The sequence below is a fragment of the Tetrao urogallus genome (assembly GCF_951394365.1).
Source record: "Tetrao urogallus genome assembly, chromosome: 1".
Classification (NCBI taxonomy): Eukaryota; Metazoa; Chordata; class Aves; order Galliformes; family Phasianidae; genus Tetrao; species Tetrao urogallus.
The window spans coordinates 149530287-149551787 of record NC_136813.1 but is presented as its reverse complement, the minus strand read 5'-3'; the positions used below and the strand labels follow the sequence as shown (position 1 = coordinate 149551787).

The 21501-nt window shown below is 43.5% G+C and overlaps 1 protein-coding gene across 1 annotated transcript; it reads right to left on the bottom strand.

Moving 5' to 3' along the window:
• Positions 1 to 627: 627 nt before the first annotated feature.
• On the bottom strand, positions 628 to 15543 carry UBE2N (ubiquitin conjugating enzyme E2 N; the record flags this gene model as incomplete). The annotated part of the gene is made up of 4 exons (XM_079547972.1): positions 628 to 668; positions 1280 to 1420; positions 1596 to 1842; positions 15514 to 15543. 4 exons carry the CDS (start codon positions 15541 to 15543, stop codon positions 628 to 630), a joined length of 459 nt encoding a protein of 152 aa, XP_079404098.1.
• Positions 15544 to 21501: the final 5958 nt, after the last annotated feature.

Here is a 21501-nt window from a genome sequence, read left to right as displayed (position 1 = left end):
AAAAATATTTTACTAAAACATAAGATTTACAGGAGATTTTCCAGACAAGCCATACAAAATGGTCACAAGCTTTTTCTCTGAGGGATTTTTCTACACTTGACAGCAGAATCACAATATTATTAGTGAAGGTGATGGATGTTTAATGTTCCCATTTTTTTGTTCAAACAATGAAGCTTGTCCATCTACAGCGTCTAAGTTAGACTGGGCTAGAGGGTATATTCTAAAGTATAACTGGTTAGCTGCTTTTATCAATGCAATTAGCATCACCATAAAAAGGGAGGAGGAGCCCACAAAATTAAAACGAAAAGCCCCGCAGCTAACCCTGCCTACCTTCATTCACAGTGCTTATGCTTAAACCATGATGGGATTAAAAGCAGAGATGTGCTGCTGCTTTTAAACAGTTTCACAACAATCCAGATGATACTTCTAGCCTCTGCTCATGCGTTACAATAGTGAATTAGGACAAGACACAGATTTGCTAATGTGCATTTAATCACCAAAAGACTGAAGATGTCTGGGCTTTTATTCTGTAATGTTTCTAAGACTGTGTCCATTAAATGCAAACAAAAAAGGAAGAGGTCTTGGCAGAACAGGAGAAGTGATGCACACTTGATGTTCAAAGCGCATTTAAATATTATTCATGGCATATAGCCTAGTCCATGCTCTGGCTGTAAAGGAAGAAAAAAACACATTTAAGAAAAAAGAAAAGTATTTCTCAAGCTTTATTCAAGTTATTTTGTTTTTTAAACATTACTTTTACACTGCTGCAAAGACACAAAACGTATCAGTTGTGAAACAAGCACAATTTTGACCTCCTATAATACACAATATGTAATACACAAAAACAGAGATCTGAGGAAGCAGCCCAATCACAGCGAGGCCAGAAGTGACACAATGCAATAATTCTTTCCACACCTGAAACAAAAGCAGCTATGGAAGAAATACCTTCTGAAACTAAATAACCCATTTCTTAAGCATCACAGGTAAAACACAAGTGCACACTTCTACTTTACCATGTCTCCACACTGGACATCCCTGCGATTTAGGAATGTAAAAGCTCAAGAGAAAACCACTAAGTTTTCTTTCTAGCAGGTTGCATTTACACACTTGAGTAGACCACTGCAGGCATATGCAGGAAACCTGGACAACAACTGCATGCAGTAATTACTTCTGCAAGTTGCAGGCACAAAATAGGAGGCCAGGATTTCAATTCCCCAACCAATTAGCCATCAGCTCATCATATTTCCTAAAACTAGAAGAAAAGCATCAGATACATCACCTGTTTCTATGGCTTGGGCTTCATTGGTCTTCCATTGCTCAGCTACATCATTTGCTAGTGGATCATCTGGATTGGGAGCGCTTAACAAAGCCTGGATTGATAGCAGAACTGTACGAATCTGCAAAGCTGGGGACCATTTATCTGAAGAGACATTTATGAAAGCATGAAATACCACATTCACAGTCTACTGAAATAACAAGTTTCCCACTCCCAGATTAAAGGATAAATAAGATATCCTTATAAAGAAATCTCTTTCAGAGAGAATCTCCAAGCTTCCGTATGTGGTAAGATAATAAGAAAACAAGGTTGCACTTACCTTTCAAAATATCTAAACATATTCTTCCCAGCTTGTCTACATTAGGGTGATAGATTTTGGTCATGAAACGTACTTTAGGAGCTGCCATTGGATATTCTTCTGGAAGGAATAGTTCAAGTTTAAATGTCCCACCCTCAAAGGGGGAATCCTGTGGACCTGCAATGACCACGTGAAAATAACGTGCGTTGCTTTCATCTGGTTCTGCTTTTATCCCAGGGACTGGCTCTGCCAGCAAGCGCTGGGTTTCCTAGAAGGAGAAGAAGAGGCAATGTAATAAATACAAACTGTTTAACATAAGCAGCTCTGCACAAACTATTTTAATTGATTACGCCCACTGAAACTACGATACCAAACGAGTATCAAAGAACACCATGTGGTGACCTGGTGTGGATCTCCTTCCAAATCACTCAGCTGCTATAATAATGTGCCTCCACAGCACAAGGTAATGGCTAACAATCAAGAGATTTGTTAAGGACAGCTTTACTTCTAATTCAGTATAAACAGAAGCAATCTAAAGAGTATCACAGTAATAACATCAGCATTTCCCATTCTACCTTAAACACAGAAGTCCACAAGTGAAAAACGAAACAACCGATCACTCACAGAAAGCATTGAAGACTTACTCTAACACGAGGGCACTGGTTTTAAAACGAATGCCTGTCCTGGAATCAGAATCAACTCTGAAGAACTGAAAGTACTACTCAGCTCCAGTTAAAGATGTTGCTGTATGTATAAATATATAAAACATCCGTATGTGTGAATAGCCTTTGCTCAAGCACATCCAGATTACATAATAAGTACACTTCAAGCTACTCTAAACAGAAGGAGACAAGCAAGTTGTTCTGTACACGTTAGAATTAGGGAAGCCTGCTTTTTCTACCCAGATTTGTTGCTCTTCCTCCAGCAGTAACCCTGCCCCAGGCACCATGAGGTGGCTACACTGAGGAGCTGCCCATTCTGGCCACCATCCCACTAGAGCTCCGTGCAGACTTCTCTCTCCTCTACTGCCGGCCTTCGCAAGTCTCGAAGGCACCATTCCACCCCCAAAAAAAGAAGAGGCTGACACTGGAAAAAGGACATTAGGCAGGGACAAGGAGTTCTGCAGAAGCCTCATTTCCTCAGGTAATTTTAGCCTCATTTCCTGCTTTTCGTCCTGCTTGTTTTCACTGCTTGCAGTTAATTTTATCACCACCTTCCCGTGTTGACTTACACAAAGAGAAATTTTATTTCTACTGCAGCAAGTGGTAACCTGTGGGTTACCATACTAATTTATTACCCTAGTTTTATGGCATATTTACTCTGTGTGTCTACAATAGCAGTAATATAAACACAATAGTTGCACATGGCTTAAAGTTCTTCAAATATAAGCGGGCTGTTACAATACATGCACTTCATTAAAATAACTCACACAGCGTTGAAGTGACTGCCTTGATGCAGTTAACATCTCACTTTAGCAAGTGAATGAAACATTTGAAGCACTGAAGCCATAGTAATTAACATTCCAATCCAACCATTCATAGCAAATGCATCAAGTTCCTACAGCTCATAATATTGACGTTATCTTCATAAACACACCACAATAAATTTATGTGGCCCAACTTCTTGTCGGACTTATCTGCACAGGCGTTAGCTGCCAGTGCCATTTATATGCCACACCGTAAGGACATCCAATCTGCTCTAAGCTTCCTACGCTCACTCATGCAAATATATTTCAAAGGATACAAATGAATTTGCAACACATTCAGGATTTCTGTACCATCCCCAGCCCCAGCTCTGTCCCGCTGACCCAAACACTGCCTCCCTAGCCATGCCAGTGTGCTGACTGTACCCATACCACAGAGCCAATCCTGGCTTAAAACAATCCAGAATCAGCAGTTCCATGGCAGCAGCATCAGCATTTCCACCTGCCAGTGCATCCAAGGGAGCAGTGTCAGGCTGGGAGCTGCACATACTGCCACTAAAGCCATTTGTCAGTAAACAATGGGCGAGCCTGCATACAAGAAAAATCATTCTATTGATAAGGTACAGCATCATCACATTGAGGGCTTTATCACTGCTGGAATGTCATCATGTTCACATAGACCTTTATGCCCTATGTTATACAGACACTTATCCTGCTATAAAATAACAAAAGAGATGAGAGCCAAAAAAAGCATATAATGTTACATACATTTACATTGCTTCTCAGGCTCCTCAGAACCCGGGCAGGACACCTATACGTCTACGGAGTGCAAGGATGATGAGACACTGGAACAGTCACCCAGTGTGGCTGCGGATGTGCCCTCCCTCCCTGGAAGCATTCAAGGCCAGGCTGGAGGGGGCAATGAGCAAGTTCAGCATGATAGAGAACCCTGGTCTAGTGGGAGGTGTCCCTGTCTATAGCAGGAGGGTCGGAACTACATGATCTTAACGGTCCCTTCCAACCCAAACCATTCTGTGATTCTATGAAAAGGAGTAGGAAAGCGAAAACGAATCAAGAAGTTGTGTTTTAAGGCCACAGCTTATCAAGATGCTTAAACATACATAGGCCAGTAAGTACCAAGGCAGAATTGGAAACTCAGCTTCCACACTACAAAGTCAGACAGCCAGCTAAAGACACACTGATCCTGAAATCCATTCCACCTGTCGTGAGGCTCGGAGCAATAAGCTCCATTGGAGACAAGCAGCTGTTGGTACACAGGACAACACAGCACCACCTCACGACGCTGAGCCTGCTGTAAGAATTTTTACAAATATGTTGCACCCGTTCCCCCTTCCCATCCCCTCCAATACAGGCACCTACAAAAGAAGTCTGTAGATGTGCACTCAATCTACAAAAAGGAAGTGTTTAATTTCCTTTCGTATGTGAATCTAATTATCTATTACCTTCCCCAGAGGACAGTTATCCAGTGAAAAAGATACCAAAGAAAATCCCTTCCAATTAAATTTAACTTGCTAGATTTAATTAGATAATTCAGGAAGCTCAAGCATATGCAATACTTCACTTTACTACACAGTAACTAATTTTGTCTGCACAGGAATACTAATTTCAATCTAACCTGTACCAGAAAAAAAACACTTCATGGTGTTTCTTACTAGCTCTCCTCTACCATACTGAACTGAGTGTCACAGGAAACACTTCAGGACATACTTTGAGCTCTAAGCATTTAGTGAGCTACATCCTTTGCATCCACAGGCACTTTATTTCTATTTGTCACACGTCAAGTTTAGAAAATGAGAACTCTTTTCCTTCTCATTTGACTTCACTTTTCCTCAATTTCAAGCTAATTTCACAGCTTTCATGAATTAATGAAAATGATTAGATAGCAAATGAAGATACATGCCAGCCAATACTTCAAGGAATAAAAAAAACACCGAAACACACTGCTATCATTCAGAATTTGTTACACCTCTCTACAGTTTCCTTTCTTGTTTTTAATTAAGTGGTTACAAGAAATACAGAAGCACTGAATGTTTTTTGATGAGCCAAAGCTTTTCTTAGTAATACAGGTGGCCTGAAGTAGAGTGACAGATGATACAGAAGGGACATATGGCGCAACTGACATTCTCTGTAGCTATTCTTTTATGAAGACATTTCACTGAAGATGAAATTTACCTGTGGGGGAAAAACCTTCAACCTGTTTATATGGCAACCTGTGAGGCCAAGGCAGCCTACAACAAAGTCTGTGATGTTTAGAGGAGGTCAGCAGAGGAGGTGGGAGCAAGGATGGTTCAGGCTGCCGAGGCAGAGAAGTCTCACAAGCAAAATATCAATCACCAGTGGGGTGTGTTTCAGTCTTTGAGCACTTGGCTTTATTATGCTGCTTTCAGAGGAAGAAAAAATAAATATTGAAACACAGTCACCAGGATACTTCTTCTTGCTCTGTGTGTATGATAGAGATCTTCTTTAGGGAAGCAAAATGAACAAAAGAGGATGCTTCCATACAGACAGGCATGAAAAATCAATTGTTAGAGCATGTGGAGATACATGGACATAGGAATATAAAGAAGGAGTCCACTAGAAATATACCTTTATTTTAATCAGTTCTAGTCGTCCAATAGTCTTTATAAAAGCCTCAAGTTGCTAACACCTCAGTCAAAACATCAACTACTACAGAATATGTGTTCCACCACTCCGTAAAACAAAAGCTACTGTAATAGACTTCAGAAGCCTTACTTGCTATCAACACTATAGCAATATCAAACAATGGCACACTGGAAAATAATTATAACCAGAAGGCTCACATATGCAGGCATTTGGGGAAAAAAATACTCACTACAAAGCACAGCCACTGCAGTTGAATTGAAACCTTTAAAGCTCCACTTGTCTGATAAAGACCATACCAGCAATGAAGGAAGAAATTACTGCATGGGATTACACAATTTTTAAACTTTCTTTGTAATCTTTAAGGCTGTTGTATGAAGACTTCTAGAATGTAAAAAAAAAAAAAAAAAAAAAAAAAAAAAAAAAAAAAAAAAAAGATGCTTGTGCTGACTTGCCAAGCAAACTAGCTCAATGACAGCAGGGTTGGTCTCTTCTCACTGGTGACAGGAGGAGGGGAAATGGCCTCAAGCTGCTCCAGGGTAAGTTTAGGTTGGTTATCAGGAAAAACTTCTTTACATAAAGGATGGTTAAGCACTGGAATGGGCTCCCCAGGGAGCTGGTTGAGTCACCATCCCTGGATGCATTTGAAATCCGTTGGGATGTGGTGCTCAGGGACGAGATTTAGCAGAGGGTTGTCAGAGTTAGGATAGTGTGGTCAGGTCATGGGTGGACTCGATGACCTTTAAGGTCTTTTCCAACCTGAATGATTCTATGATACTATGAAGAAATCCAAACCCTGTGCTTTCAGCCAAATTTGCTTTCCTTTTTCGTATTTCACATCCACTATTACTGCTACACAGCTCACCAACCAAAACAAGCACACAAGCTAAACACTCTAGTCTTGAAGCTGCAACTTCAGCAGTTACAACTGAAGGAATACACATTGGACACAATCTACCACAGTTCTTCCTCTACACAGTCCTCTAATATCAACTGTGAAATCCATAAAGTGCATTAGAACAAAGGGAATTTTGAGAAATCCCAACGCTTTGAAGAGCCTGAACCAGTTGATAAGTGAGAGGCCAGAAGGAGGGGAAGGAAGGAAGAAAGGCTGCGGGGCCTTCCACTTCAGCACCAGCACTTCTGCCTGCGTGCTGATCTTTTGACCTCACGGTGAAACAGTCCTTGATCCAGCCCACCACATGCCCGTGCAAACAGCTGTGCCGACAAAAAGGAGAGGGCAAACATGCTGTCAGAGTGCTGGGAGAACAGAGCCACTCTGACAGAAGGGCTGTTTTATGGGCTCAGGCTGTGGCAAGCATCACAGCAAGATGCGAGCGTAACAGATCACCCTCTGCAAGCAGCCTAAAAAGGAAGCACAGAGGCTTCCTCCTCATTCCAAAGGAAGAGCCTTAACTACCAGGACTGCTAATTTCAGTAACAGATGGTGAATTGCTAAATTAAAGTATTTGGTATTTAAGGCTTCATAGATGGATGAAGACTCTGCATCTTCTTACTTGTTATAAATGGTTATCTAGCAACTGCGCTACCAGAGATTGCTACAGAAAAAGAATCCTTAGGGCCAGCAGCTTTATGCTGGCACCTACGGTTAAGCTCTCAGATTCAGCATAGCTGTGATAAAGTTACACTGAAACTTCAGAACTGAAAGCATTAACAAGGCCTCTCTTAGCCAAAGAAAAAAAGCACTGTAATTAGTAAAGGTATTAAACACTCAAGTTTTTACAATGCTATAATATCACACCCTGACACCAAGTCTCAGATTAATTATTCTTTCCTATACTGTCGTCAGCTCTCTGTCATCACTGCTACACAACTCTCTCGAAAGCAGTCAGGCAATTTACCTCTACCACCAGCAGCTACAATGGAGGTTTCATCCCTAAAAACTTTTCAGGCCAAGGGAAGCTAAAAGAGCCCTCATCTGCTTCAGACAGTGAAGTATTTTAGCTCATATCCACCTTTAGCTGTAAGTTCAACTAGCCAAAATGGCTTCATCAGATCAGAGAGCAGGGATGGATCACTATCTGTCACAGCAAAAGGCCACCTGTCACAGCCCCCATTCAATCCCAGTGCCCAATGCTGCCCCCTTGCCAGAGGCAGCCATCACTCCAACCCACCCAGGAGGAAATCCTGCCAGCATGCCTAACTCAATCCCGAAAATTTTAGCTGGGCTCTCTCAACTACATTTCTAAGCCCCAATTTTAGGCAACACAAACTCTGCTGCCCTCTAGCAGAAGACAGCAATCCCCAGCAAGCAGCTGGCACTAGGGGCTGCAGATAAAATCCTCCCACCAGCATGAAGTACAGAAATATGCTCATCTCTTAATGGACTGCCTCTCCATATGCCCTCTACCAGCAAAAATCTCCAGATAGCTGGCTACAAACTTCCTCCATAGCACTGGCCATGTACAGCAGGACCAACGGCATGCAATATTGCACGAACAACCCCAAACTAGCTTTAAAGAAAGTTACTGATAAACAAGAGAGGTACACGGAGTGAAACAGAAGCATATCAGCCTCCTCCCCTTCTCTGGGACACAGAATTTGTATTTAGCCCCCACAAGGTGAGGCCAGGTCTGCCCCATGCCAGATATGGCTGGTTCCTCCAAGTTCCAACAGCCCTGCAGCCAAGGTGGGGGCCCCTCTGGGAAAGACAATTTAGGAAACAAAAAACACCACATAAAGATAACAGCAAGGGCAAGGGAAAAAAAGCATGAGCAAAACCACTGCAAATGCCAAGGTCAGAGGAGGAAGAGACATCCCCATGCAGCTCTGGAGAGAGCACAGCAGACATCCAACACAAGTCACAGAGCAATTACTGATCTGCAACCTGCTTAAACCTCGACATCCAAAAGCATTTTTAGAGAGGATATGAGACAGAATTTTAACTTGCAGCCTCGTCTGTAGGATTTGAGTTCTTCAAGGCAAAAAAAAAAAAAAAAAAAAAAAGGAAAGATAGATAGAACTAGAGGGAATGGCTTCAAGCTGTGCCAGGGGAGATTTAGGCTGGACATTAGGAAATACTACTTCTCTGAAAGAGTGGTCAGGCAGTGGAATGGGCTGCCCAGGGAGGTGGTGGAGTCACAGACCCTGCAGGTGTTCAAGGAATGTTTGGACCTTGTGCTGAGGGACACGGTTTAGTGAGAACTATTGGTGATGGGTGGATGGTTGGACTGGGTGATCCTGTGGGTCTTTTCCAACCTTGGTGATTCTGTGGAAAAAAAAAAAGGGAAAAAAAAACCACTAGCTGCATTTCTGGTACAGCTGAGATAGCACTTGGAGGGCACTACACGTAACAGGTAGACATCCTGTAGAAGACAACATGATGAAGAAAATATAACTTTCAGTTCAAACGATTGCTGATCAGTCATTTTCAGTATTTGCTTCACAGAAGATTGCACCTTTGCTGTCAAGTTCCACAGAAAGGTTTCTAAAGCAAATGAAAATTGAATATCAAAAAGCCAAGCTTGTTTTGTGTTTTTCCTCCTCTCAAATTTAGACCTATGTCTCGCTCTAATTACTAGAAATCAGCGCAAATCCTTCATCTCATTTCTCATCAGCTCCAAATGCTGACTTCAGAATGCAGTCAAACTGCCTACCTCCCCACTATTTCAGCCTGACTTCTAGTCCTTCTTGATCAATTCAACTCATGTCTACAACTGCATGCCCACCTCACAACATACAAGGGTTTGTCCACGAGGGAAACTGCAGCTTCTCAGTAGCAGTGCTAATTTGTACAGTTCAACGCACCCCATTCATCGTGTCCACAATGTCCAACAATAAGTAAGATCAAAACTGATCTGGCTTAAGAAATAACCTTCACTGCAGAGTTCTGAGCCAAACCAGTCCCTCAGACCAAGCTCACTGTAGCAGCATAAAGTCCTCCGTGCCAGCACAGCCCAGGCTGTAACAGTTTACACAGTAAGGCTGGCCAGCATGGACCACAGGCTAATCACCTTGACAAACTCTGGTTCATCCAACTTAACTAGGGGGCAACTTCTCCACCTGGTGCCAGTAATCTACAGAAACTGTAGAACTATAACTACACCTTCAGCATGTTGATTTGAAGCACATACAGTATATGTTTGTTTCATATTTTTATTCTGATCATGGAAAATCCTCACCAACTACCAGCACCAATATGTTCCAACTACTGTGAACAGCTTGGATTTTTTTTTTTTTTTTTTTTTTTTTAATATGAAATGGAAACTAACTTTTTTAGCTGCATAGGACTGAACTCAGCAGCAAACTGGCACACAGACAAGTTGTAATTACTTGTTGAATGGCAATTCTTTCATGATCTGTCAGTTTGGGATAAGGAAGAAGATCACACTTTCAGTACTGATACGTCAAGACACAAGAAGGTAAACTGCAAGCATGTTTTTGCTTTGATTTCTGAGAGGAAGGCGGTAGGAGAAACTGAAGCACATTGAAGACCTTTTTCTTCATATATGGATAAAGCAGCATCAGAAAACCACAAAGACTTCATCCAGTAACTTTCTATAATGGCATACCACATCCCAGCACAGATTCTTCCAGGACACAGATCCTATCATTTCATTAGCTGCAACAAAGAAAATATCTGACTAGAATCAGCATTACTGAAAATAAACGTTACTCAAGCAAACGTTGTATTGCCAGTGAGATCTCAAAATGCTTGGATTAAAACTTTATCACTGTAAAATGACTACACTGGAGAAAGTCTTCACAAAATACTATCTTCTTTGAGGAAAAAAAAGAATTACCGATAAAGTCCATTAAATTTTAACGCAGAGGTCAAACATCATAAGCAGAAGGCTGTACTTGTGGTTTCCAGTAGCCAGCCTCCTCAATTCCTCGATTCCTTGCCATATAATCCCTGAGTGTGAGCATTCTGCATGCCCCTGTTTCCTGGGATCCTTACTGGGCTAATTAATGGCTTCCAGCAGTCCTCCTGCCTGCAGCTTTCTATACCTCATCACCCTGACTGCACCAATCCAAAGAACCAAAGCAGAACAACATTCAGCATATCAGCATGCCAGATGCACCTCCTGTAGAGCGTATCAGCAGTACAGGTGATGTAGAAACTATTCAACAGTACTTCAATCTGTGAATAAACACCCAGCAATCTGAAGCTGGAGCTCTGCTGAACGGGCACGGTGAATTCTGCATCCATCACAGCTCTCCCTTGTGCACTCCAAGCTCTCCAGCTCCCATCACCACACCACAAATTCCAACAACAGCAGAGTACTGACAGCAAGATGAAGACGAGCGCGCTCCAGGTAACAGTGCTTTTACAGAGGAAAACAGACTTGGAGGATGACTTTGTTACCAAACAGCAGCAACGTGAAGAGGGCATTTTTAAGGCAGCATCGCTCTCCCCTGCGAATGACCACATTCTCAGATTTTCCATAGCAGATTACAGGATTTTGAAATTGTGAAGCTGGGATGTTATGCAAATTCCTAGAGGATAATCTATGTACTAGCACAGATCAAGCTTTATTAGAGCTGGAGATGCACCATAAAAAGTGAGGGTGACTAAATTCAGTAAGCTAACAGCATAAACCATTCCTGCAGTTACATTAGGGAGCATGTTTGCATTAGAGCCTTGTGTTAATACCTACTGTAGAGTCAACTATCAAAGCGTGATTAAAGCAAATAATTAATGTAGAGCTCTTGTCCAAATGCCATTTGCAGCAAGATTTGCCACTCACTGTCATTACTAACCCCCCAGTCACATATAACAACAAAAATATATTGGTGACGTTTCTCCTGGCTTTCACTACCAGACAAGTGCATATAAAACAACTGTGTGCAAAGTCATACATTGATATTAAGAAAGTTCAGATTTCAGTGGTGTGCAAGTATTACATAAGAAGGTACTCCAAACAAAACGTTTGCCTCTTACTGGACTATTTTGCTCTTCTTTCTCCAATTCTATATTCTGGTGTCTACTGCAAGAGGCCACGGAAAGCCATCAGTGTCCTCTAAGATCTTTCATTAAGACTCCATGCCTTTCTTCCAAGACTGGCTCCTTGGTCTAATTTTACAGGCTTCTTACCCTCTGTGCCTGAGTCTCCTCAATCTCCTTCCATCGACTCCACAAAATCCACCCATCCTGCCAAACTCAGGGCTTCCAGCACCTGCCCCTGCACCCATGGTATTGCTGGCCACAGCCAACACAGGTTACACTCGAGGACTGACAAGATGGTATTAAGAAGGTCACAAAACACTGAAATTCACCGTATTTCCACATTTTTGGGGAGGGGCAAAAAAAGCAAACACACACACAAAAAAAAAAAAACCAACAGAAAATCAGAAATTTTGATTCTTCTGTCAAATCTGAAGCTATCCACAAGATTCAAACAGCACACATGGGACAACACATTACAAAGTCCGAACATGCAGTTCCTTTGACAGACGCCAAGGAACTGCACTGACCAAAACCAAAAGCTTCTACACCTCACCATCATTCAAAGAAAGCCAAAAATACTAGAAAAAGCCTTTAATAGAAAAGACTGTACAAACGACTACAGAAACCAGAGCCTTAATATCTTCACGCTGATAAATTCATTCACAAAAAGTTTGAAGAATCTCATACACTGCTTGAGATGTTTTGTTTCACGAGATGAGCAGCTGCAGCAATTATAACAAAAGTGCCATTAACAACAAGTCACACAGATGACACACAGACCTGGACACCAAACCATGAATGATGAGATCACTGCAGCAATGAAAACTGAAAAAAAAAAAAAACCAAAAAAAAAAAACAAAAAAACTCTAAAGGATGACACAAGGCAACATTGCCTACCCGATTCAGATACATTCACTGCATTTGACACAGCAATGAGGTGGTTTTGAATGTCAGCCAAAGGAAAGGAAAAAAAAAAAAAAAAAGATACAATTCAACTCCCTACTCTCCTGGAGCTACGTGACTTTGCAACACAGGAAATAATTGGTTTAACAAACATTTGAAAATAAAAGTCGCTGGGTTTACTGTGTACATTGTGAAGATTCTCTTTTTAAATATGTGCAGTAGCAAAAGAGTTCACAGTATCAAAACCACAAATCTATGCAAGTGTACCATACTGCCTTCTTATTTTCTTACATTATGAGATTTTCTTGACAAAGTGCCTCTCAGAGGACCACTGGTGTTAGGCTACTGAATAAAAACACCTTCTCTCTATTCAGAGATAAAAACGTCTCCAATTCCAATTATACATTTGATTTAAGGATTCACAGCTATAACATTTCCTACTCAACATCTGTGATGTGCTAACACCATAAGCCATACTTCTAAAGCGAGTCATCTCCTGAGCTTACAGATCATTCACCCCACTTGCTTAAAGCCTGTCCTTCGAAGTAATCTGAGGACGGTGAGCCAGGAGTAATCCTTTATCTCCTGTACAAAAATGCTTTGCAACATCTATACTGACACCTTTTAAATGAGTGTGGAGAAGCACCGAAAATATAAATAGAGCTCTCTGCTGAGACAAGGAAAGTCAGAGCTCTCCTGCTGGGCTGGATGACAGTTTGCACAGAGCTAAGAACCAAGCTGGAGAGCACAGACCGCTAGTCAACCTGAGAGCCAGGCCATCTGCCAGCAGTCCATCAAGATGAGGAACGCCAACTGCATTTTGAGCCCTTAGCTAGATTCTGTATTTCATTACGGTGCATACGCCGTGTGCTGCTATACCCGAACAACTATTGCTGTGCTTCCCTCAGATGACCACACAAAGGCCACACGTGGATCAAAGGGAAAAGGTCTTCTCCAGGCAGCAGCCTAAAAACTTATTTATCAAATTTGAGCCTTGTTACTAGAATTATTTCATCCTTCTACAGCTCTTTTCTGTCATCCGATGTATCTTTCTCTCTTCTATTTCCTCATCTTTCAAATTCTCACTAGCAAGAGAGTTCACTTACTCCCCTCCAACTAAGGCAAGCAGCAATAGGATACTTAACTCCAACATTAAGATCAGTTGAATAGCAAGCATCAAAACAACCCTCGTTCAAGACTCCTGAAGACTGAAGCACTCACTCCTGCTTCTGCAACTCTGCAGCTGGGATACTTTCAAATATTACCTTCCACATTCAAGATTGTAATACTAGTCAAATTCAAGTCTTAGACCATCCATACTGCTGATGACCTGATGCATGCACAGCACAGGAGCTACAGAAACGGTCATTCAGTGCAACCAGTTCAAAACCCAAATGCTCTAAATTGTAGACAGCCCACAGTGCATACCTGAAAGTAGACAACCCACAATATAAACCACCCTGTAACATACAGCACTCTGAAATATTCCAAGCAAAACTCCTCTGGAGAAAATCTAGAGCTTCTAGGACTTTAGTTGGGGTATCCATCTATCTATCCCCAGAGACAAGAAAAAACATTCTCATACCATCCCCTACCTTGGAAATAAGCTGTGTGCACTGCTATATGTTTTCCCTAAAAGAAGCTAAGAAAGAAAAACAAGGGTGCTAAGAAGGAAATTTATGTACTAGCTTATAAGTGGGTGCACTTCTTGGCTGCTCTCAGGAGAGCTGAGAAAATCTACAGCAAAATCTAACACGGACATCAGTTTCACAACTGAGCTCTCACCACATCTCTGCAACAAATACCAGTTCTGCTACATCATGAGATTTCCTCAGACCTGAAATATATTCACTACTGTATGTTTTGCACCAAGGCAACAGGGTGAGCAAACTCACTTCTGTAAGATTTACACATTATTTTGACTGCCTGTATTTCAGAGCATCAATCATACACATACACATTCATACACAAAAAAAAAAAATGCTAATCCCGAATTTTCACCCCATCTCCTCTATCACCTGTTATAGATATGTACTGACTTACAAAAAAAAAAATCCAGATTTATTTTTTGCATCAACTATTTAACATTCTGTGGTTTTGTGTTTACAATGGTTGCCAACTTTGCATGCTCAACCAAGAGGAGCTTTGCAGCATTATCAGAAATAGTGACATGCACTCAGGTGGAAACGAAACAAGTGCTACCACATAACTACCAATGAACCTTACCAATATCGTTTAGTAACTTTCACAAAAGCAGTCAGTGACCATGGATTTGAGATTGTGAGATTGCAAGCCACATCACTGCAAACTGAGCAGAAGAGAGGATGCCAGCCCAGGAAGCATCCACACCAGCTACAGGACCAAACCATCAGCAAGACAAACTGCATTGCAACGCAGCTCCCTGCGCCTGTGCCGAGTGACTCCACGCGTTCGAGCCTGGCTTCAATTCCCTCCGAGGTGTAGCTGAAAGCACTCGAAGCCAAAAGCAGAGCTTGGCAGACAGAACTCGAAGCGCATCGCCGAGCCGCCAGCATCGGCACACCGAGGCCACGCGAGCCGGCAGCTCGGGGCGCACGTAGCAGCCTCGGACTGGCGCAGCCCGCACAGGCAGGACACCGCGTGTCTTTCCAGCGGGCCCCGCGGGCCGTTCCTGCGAGGAGCCGGCAGCACGGTGGAAGGGGGCTGCGCCCGGCGCGGCCCGAGCCCCGAAGCGGGAATGGCCGCGGGACGCCGCCCGGGCGGGGACCGCGACGGGAGCGGCCTCGCTCTCGCCGGCCGCCCACGGCCCACCGGGAGGCCCCGGTCGCTTCCCCTTCGCCCGCACGGGCCGCCGGCCCAAGGAGGGAGCGGCGGGAAAGGCCGGGCCCGGCCCAGCGCCCCGCTCTCATTCAACCCCCCGGCGGCCGTGCCCGGCGGCGGCTCCGCGCCAGCCGAGGGATGAGGGAGGCCCGGGAGCGGCCCTGCCCCGCGCGGCCCCGCGTCCCGCGCACCGGAAGCGGCGCCGGCCCGGCCCTGCCCGCCGCGAGAACCGGGCGCGGGCCGGCGCACCTCCGTCCTCGCGGGGCGCGGCGCGTCGGTACCTTGATGATCCTGCGGGGCAGCCCGGCCATCTTGTCTCGTCGGGGTGCAGGATCGCGGGCTCGCCTCCGCTCGGGGCTCGCGCACAACCGGAAGTCGCCCGCTCCGCGCTTCCGGTGGTGCCGCCCTCGGCGCGGCACGTCGGGCAATGTAGGCCGCGCCCGCCCCTCCGGCCTCCGCGCTCCTCCCGCTGCTGGGCGGCAGCGCGCCGAGTTGCCGCCGTGCGCGACCGCTGCGTGCGGGGGCGAGGCCTGCCCGAATACCGGCGTGAGGGCAGCGCTCTGCGCTGTCAGAGCTCTGGTTTCATCAACGTGTCTGACACACCGCGATGGTACGACGTGTGTCGGCGAACGGTCAGTGAGACGTCTCGGCACATCTCACCTTTGTGCCGCTAAAGTCTCGTCGGTCGGTTCTCTGCCTTCTTGGCAGGAAGAGAAATGTTGTAGATGATGAGCTCGTTTACATAGATATCGTTATCTCTGCAGCATCCTATGGCTCCCTGCTGCAGCTACGTAGCGACAGTAGCATCCAGCCCTCTGCGTCGGCACTGTTGCTGCACAGATTGGAAATGAAAGCACAGAAAGATGAAGCAGTTTGCCAGAGCACTGCCTGGAGCAAGACCCTGCAACCCCATCAAGTGCTTCCTCCCGATTCAGAAACAAGACTTTTAGGTCAGCTACACCATTTTTGTACACTGGTAGAATGGAAAGTTCTGAAACTGGTAAATCTGGACTGTGTAATTGCTGACACGCTCCTGTCATAAATACTACAAGCTTGTTTTGTGTCCTAAAATATAAAAATTCACGTCAACACATGGTGGCTACGATAACATGAGGCATGTCAGAAGTGGTGTGTCTCCCTCCTTATCATCAAGGAAACAGAATATTCTGAATCAGAAGGGACACACAAGGATTATCAACTGCTGGCTCCACACAAGACCACCCAAAATTCAAGCCCTGTGTCTGAAAATATAGTCCAAATGTTCTTGTGCCAGTGCCCACCGTACTCTTGAAGAATTTCCTAACCCCCAACTGGACCCTCCCCTGACATGGCTCCACGCCGTTCCTCGGGCCCTGTCACTCGGGTACCCATAGAGCAGAGCTCAGCGCTGCCCCTCTGCTCCTTGTGAGGAGCTGCAGCTCCATCAGGCCTCCCCTCAGCCTCCACGCAGTACTTCCCAAAAACTTACCAAATTTTCCTTCTCCATCTCTTGAGAAGGCTACTAAAAGACATATAATTGTTCTACACTACTTGATCTCCTTAGCTATTGAATACACCAGCAATTCCAAACTTTTCATATAAATTCATGAAAAGCACCATCTCTGTGCATTCTTGTATACGTGTTTGGCCCTTTAAGCACTAAATTGTTCTCCTAACATCATGGATGTAACTTTCTGTGGAAGTCGATTAAATCAATGTATTGACATGTGGCAAGAAAAATGCATCAAACAACATTTGCAGAATTGGATCATAAAGGGTTCATCAGTAACATTCCCTCATCTTGCCTCGGTGAAGGATGAGTTCATTTGCATTCATTATTGAGCTTGTGAAATCACTGTGCTTAGATGTGGTCCTTCAGCAAAACCTGGTCATACTAGTTAGACCTACACCTATTCTGTAATCATGGATTTTCCTTTTTACTTCATTATTACAACTTGTGAATGCTAAACGGGACCAACTATATGCTTTTGTATACACAGTACCTTACTGATGTTGGTTTTGATTTTTGTTTGTTTGCTCGTTTGTTTGTTTTGTCACTTGGGAGAACAATGGTTTTGGTGTAAATGAATTAACACAATTAGGTGGTGAATGCTATGTATGGCTGATCTGTATATAACTAAATGCTTACCACTGAGCAGCATAGAATCATAGAATCACTAAGATTGCAAAAGACAACTAAGATCATCTAGTCCAACCATCAATCCATCTCCATCATGCCCTCTAACCCACGTCACTCAGTATGACATCTACCCTTTTCTTGAAAACCTCCAGAAAATGGGTTAGAGCATTTATTTGCTTTTGATGAATGGGATTTAGCAAACTTTGCTTAGGGAGTCAGGAGAGAAAACCAAGGACAGGTTAGTGAAAAGAGTGCATTAGTATTCATATAATCTTGCAGCTTCATGAATAACTGCACGTATTTGTAATCATGTTGCTATGACACCCAGTAATAACTAGGAGTCTTCATTCTGAATTAGCAAGTATGCAGAATGCATAGGTTTCTGTTGTTTGTAACGTTCTTCTTTCCATGTTGTGTAAATTTCACATAATATGATAGATTGCTAAGGGAGCAAATGGTCCCATATCACTCTTCTGTCCTCTGCCAGTAACCCCTGTAAGCATTTGCCAGCATCAAACAAATGTCAAGATGTAGCAGGAGGAGTTAAAGACATCAATTCCTTATGAATTTTAACCAAAAAACAAAAACAAACAAACAAACAAACAAACAAACAAAAACAGATGAAAGATAGAGTAGTGTTGGTAGTGAGAGGAAGACTCCATGACTTCTGCATTAACTAGTATCAAAGAATTATTTTCAGTGGTCCCTATCTTCTAAGCAATTATAACAAAATTCTCCTTTTGTGCACTGCTTACTTCTTTTTCCTTGTTTCTGCCTTCTCCTTTGTTTGTTTATTCGTTTTCCTTTACCCTTCTTCTGAAATCCTGACCATTGAAGGACTGATCTAAGTGAAGGAAACTATGAGCCAAGAATGTTGTAGGCTCAGTGTGATTAAGAGGCCACAATTTCTTGAAAGCACTGGAACTTCTGCTCTGTGAACCTTGCCCCATATGTGCTAGATGAACAACAGCAGTGCGTGATTGACTCAGTGCTGATGAATGCTGTGTTTAGTGTTCTTACAAGGGTTCTAGACAGAATCCCGCTTCTGTCTAGGGTTGCAGCAAGTCCGTATGGCAAGCTGTTATATTTTAATTGTTTTTATTGCTCAGCAAGTGGCTTGCTACATCCTGTGAAAACTGCATTTTTCACAATGCCTCCCTTTCTGGCTTCTTCTGGGAAGAGGCTTTTGTAGTCCACTTGCTCCACAAGGGGCAGTGAACAAAAACACTGTTTTCTGTTCTCAACCTACAAAGTTGTAGGTCGTTCCTCTAAGTCGTGCTACCTCTTAGAAGGACTACTGCTGAGATCCCTAAGCATCCATATGAGTGCTGGGAAAGCCATTCATGCTGGCTACTCTAGGATCTTAGCTTTATAGTTTGCTTCCTTGAACTGCATCTGTACAAGGGATGTCTTCCAGTAGAAGCTATAGAGAAAAATGTTCTTTTATGCATTCTAAAATTCCCAAAGAATGCAACTTAATCCTCTGAATCAGACCTGGAACAAGACAATTAAGTGCCAAGGGAGCTTTGTCTTCTCAGCTAGCCCCACCCTATGGGTGTTCTGGCAATTTCTGGGTGCTGTTCCACCCCCCAGTGACCTTCCAGCATCCACTCTGGAAGGAAAATACTTTAGAATTTTGCATTCTGAAATTATTGCCACTGTAGCTGAGTTCTAGACTACAGCCTACATAGCAGTGTGTGCTCACCCTCACTTTGGCGTATCTCTTGTAAGGCTTTTTTGAGAAGAGCCACTGGTGAACCGGCCCAGTATGGTCCTGCTTTCCATTTCCATTGGTCAAATAGTTCTTTAGGACTCCTACTCCCAGTTCAAGGTTGCCACTAAAATGTGTTTATTTTTCTTATTCTCTTCTTATTTTGAGCAATATGGCTCAGACATTCCTTTTCCAAAGTACTGTATAGCAATATCATTAAAACAACCTGGAGAAATGTACAAGTTTCTAAAGGGCATGCGAGGGGGAGCAGGGAGAAGAAACAGAGAAGGAAAAGTAGATCTGGAAAACTAGGTTTTCATAACACTACACATGTAATTTGTCAAAAACCTGCAAAGTGTTTCAGTAATCCTTTTTTTGTTGTTTTTTTTTTTTCTTTTTTGTTAAATCAAAATTTGTTCAAGGGAAAACAAAAGTTCTGTTTTCACCCCAAATAGTATAGTTAATGAAGTCATGCATCTTCATTTAGACAGTTGCCTTCCCTGTCTCAGCCTGGCGTTTTTCTTTTGGTAGATTGAAAGATAAAGAAGTTATGTGTTAGGCAGCCGTTTAGATTGATACTTTTGTTTAAATTAGATTGAAACTTTTCATTAGAACCATTGCCTGGAGTTCTGTCTGATAATCTCTTAGCAATTGCTAACTGTTTGCTTTCCTAATATCCTTGAAATAAACCCCGCATAGGTAGAATGTGATGATTGTACTGCCCTTAGATCAGTAAAGACTTTGGGTAAATGGTATTTTCACTCCACAGCTTACTGTCAAGGCCCCGGGTGCACAAGTAAGCCTTAATTGCTGTGTTGGGGTTTCAGCTGGGGCCTCCACCCTCATCCTCTAGGAACCAGGACACTGAGTCCCTTCCTGAGCTACACCCTAGCTTGCCGACCTGTCCCCTGCTCCTGAGTTGATAGTGGATTTCCTGGAGTGACCTCAGGCCAGGCCAGATCAACCCTGGATGACTGATAGGGCCTGCTGTGGTAACCAGACTGCCCTGCTCACCTGCTTTGGGAGCAGTAGGACTGCCTCCCACTGGAGGGGTCACACTGGAGTGCCCTCAGTTCCCCGTTCACCTGCCCGCAGGAAACAGTGCTGCTTCTGCTACCTTGCTGCTGAATTCAGGCTGCTTGAAGCTGAAGGTTCACTCTTGAAAAGCAATCTTGCCTAGCTACTGTTGCTGTTGATCAGTTTTTATCAAGGGCTACAAACGCAGGCATTTCAAAGCAAATTCAAGTGCAGTGTTTGTTAAGACTGTTGTCACCTCTGGTCCGCATTCAAATCAGAGTTCATTCCTACACCACAGCTCTACCAAGGCCTGCCTTAACAGTGGTTATTTAGGGTGTTGTTTCCTGTCAGAGTTACACTACTTTGCATTTGCATTGCTGATGAGAAGAATCTTGTCCTCCTTCCTCTGCCACAAGCTGCTGCTCCTTCAACTCACTGATCTCGCAGAGGGCTCGTGAATAGTTCCTGGATGATCAGTGGGCTTACATGACTTGCAGTCATGCATCTGTGTAGATCTTGCACTAGAAAGGGGGCAGGAACACCTCAGGGTATGAGAAGGTAACAGCCTGTAGTTGGCTGAATTGGGTGAAACTGTGCTTTGGGCTCAAATGACATCACAGAGCTGAGTCAGCTTGTCAAAAGGAGATCTTATTTCCTCTTCCCACCTCACTCCTCCTACCCTTTTTTCATCCACAGCTTTTCCCCTGCAGTTCACTTCTATGGCCTGCCAGATTCTACTGTCTTCTTACAGATTCTGTTCACTAATTTGGCAGAAACACAGCCATGTATTCCAGCTTTCTTTTGGAAGGGTGAATTGACTTGGCTTACAGTAGGATCTAGCACACACCAGAGACAACCAAAGGTACACAACAGGAATAAGAGTGAAGTTTTCACTGTTAGTGTTCGTTAGAGACACCAATTCCACCATTGGTCTCTTACCATTTTTGAGAAGCTGCAGGCAACACCAAACTCCTACTTCCTTTGCCTGCATTCTGCCATCTATTTCTGAACCTCCCTCCCTTTCCATAGCTGCTTATCTGCTTAGGAAATGGGAGGAGCAAGGAGTTTTTCTTGGTTTGTTTACCCTTCTGACCAGCTCACTGGGAAATCTAAGCTGGCGCAAGAGAAACAATAGTAAACAGAGTAAGATGTGGTGAATGTAAGATTAAACCTTCCAGCAGCAGTGACCCATTCTGTTGACTTAGCCTCTCATGTCCCACTGCACCTATATGAAAACCAGGATGGGAAGCATATTTTTCGTGCACAGGTCCATAACAGTCATGTCACACCACCTCTAGAATTATAGCAGTTCTGAGAACAAAATTAAACAACCACCTTATTTAACAATAAGGTTAAATAAGTGTAACTGGGGTGTTACTGCAAATAGAAAACGTTAGCAAAGGATTGCAGTCATACATACAC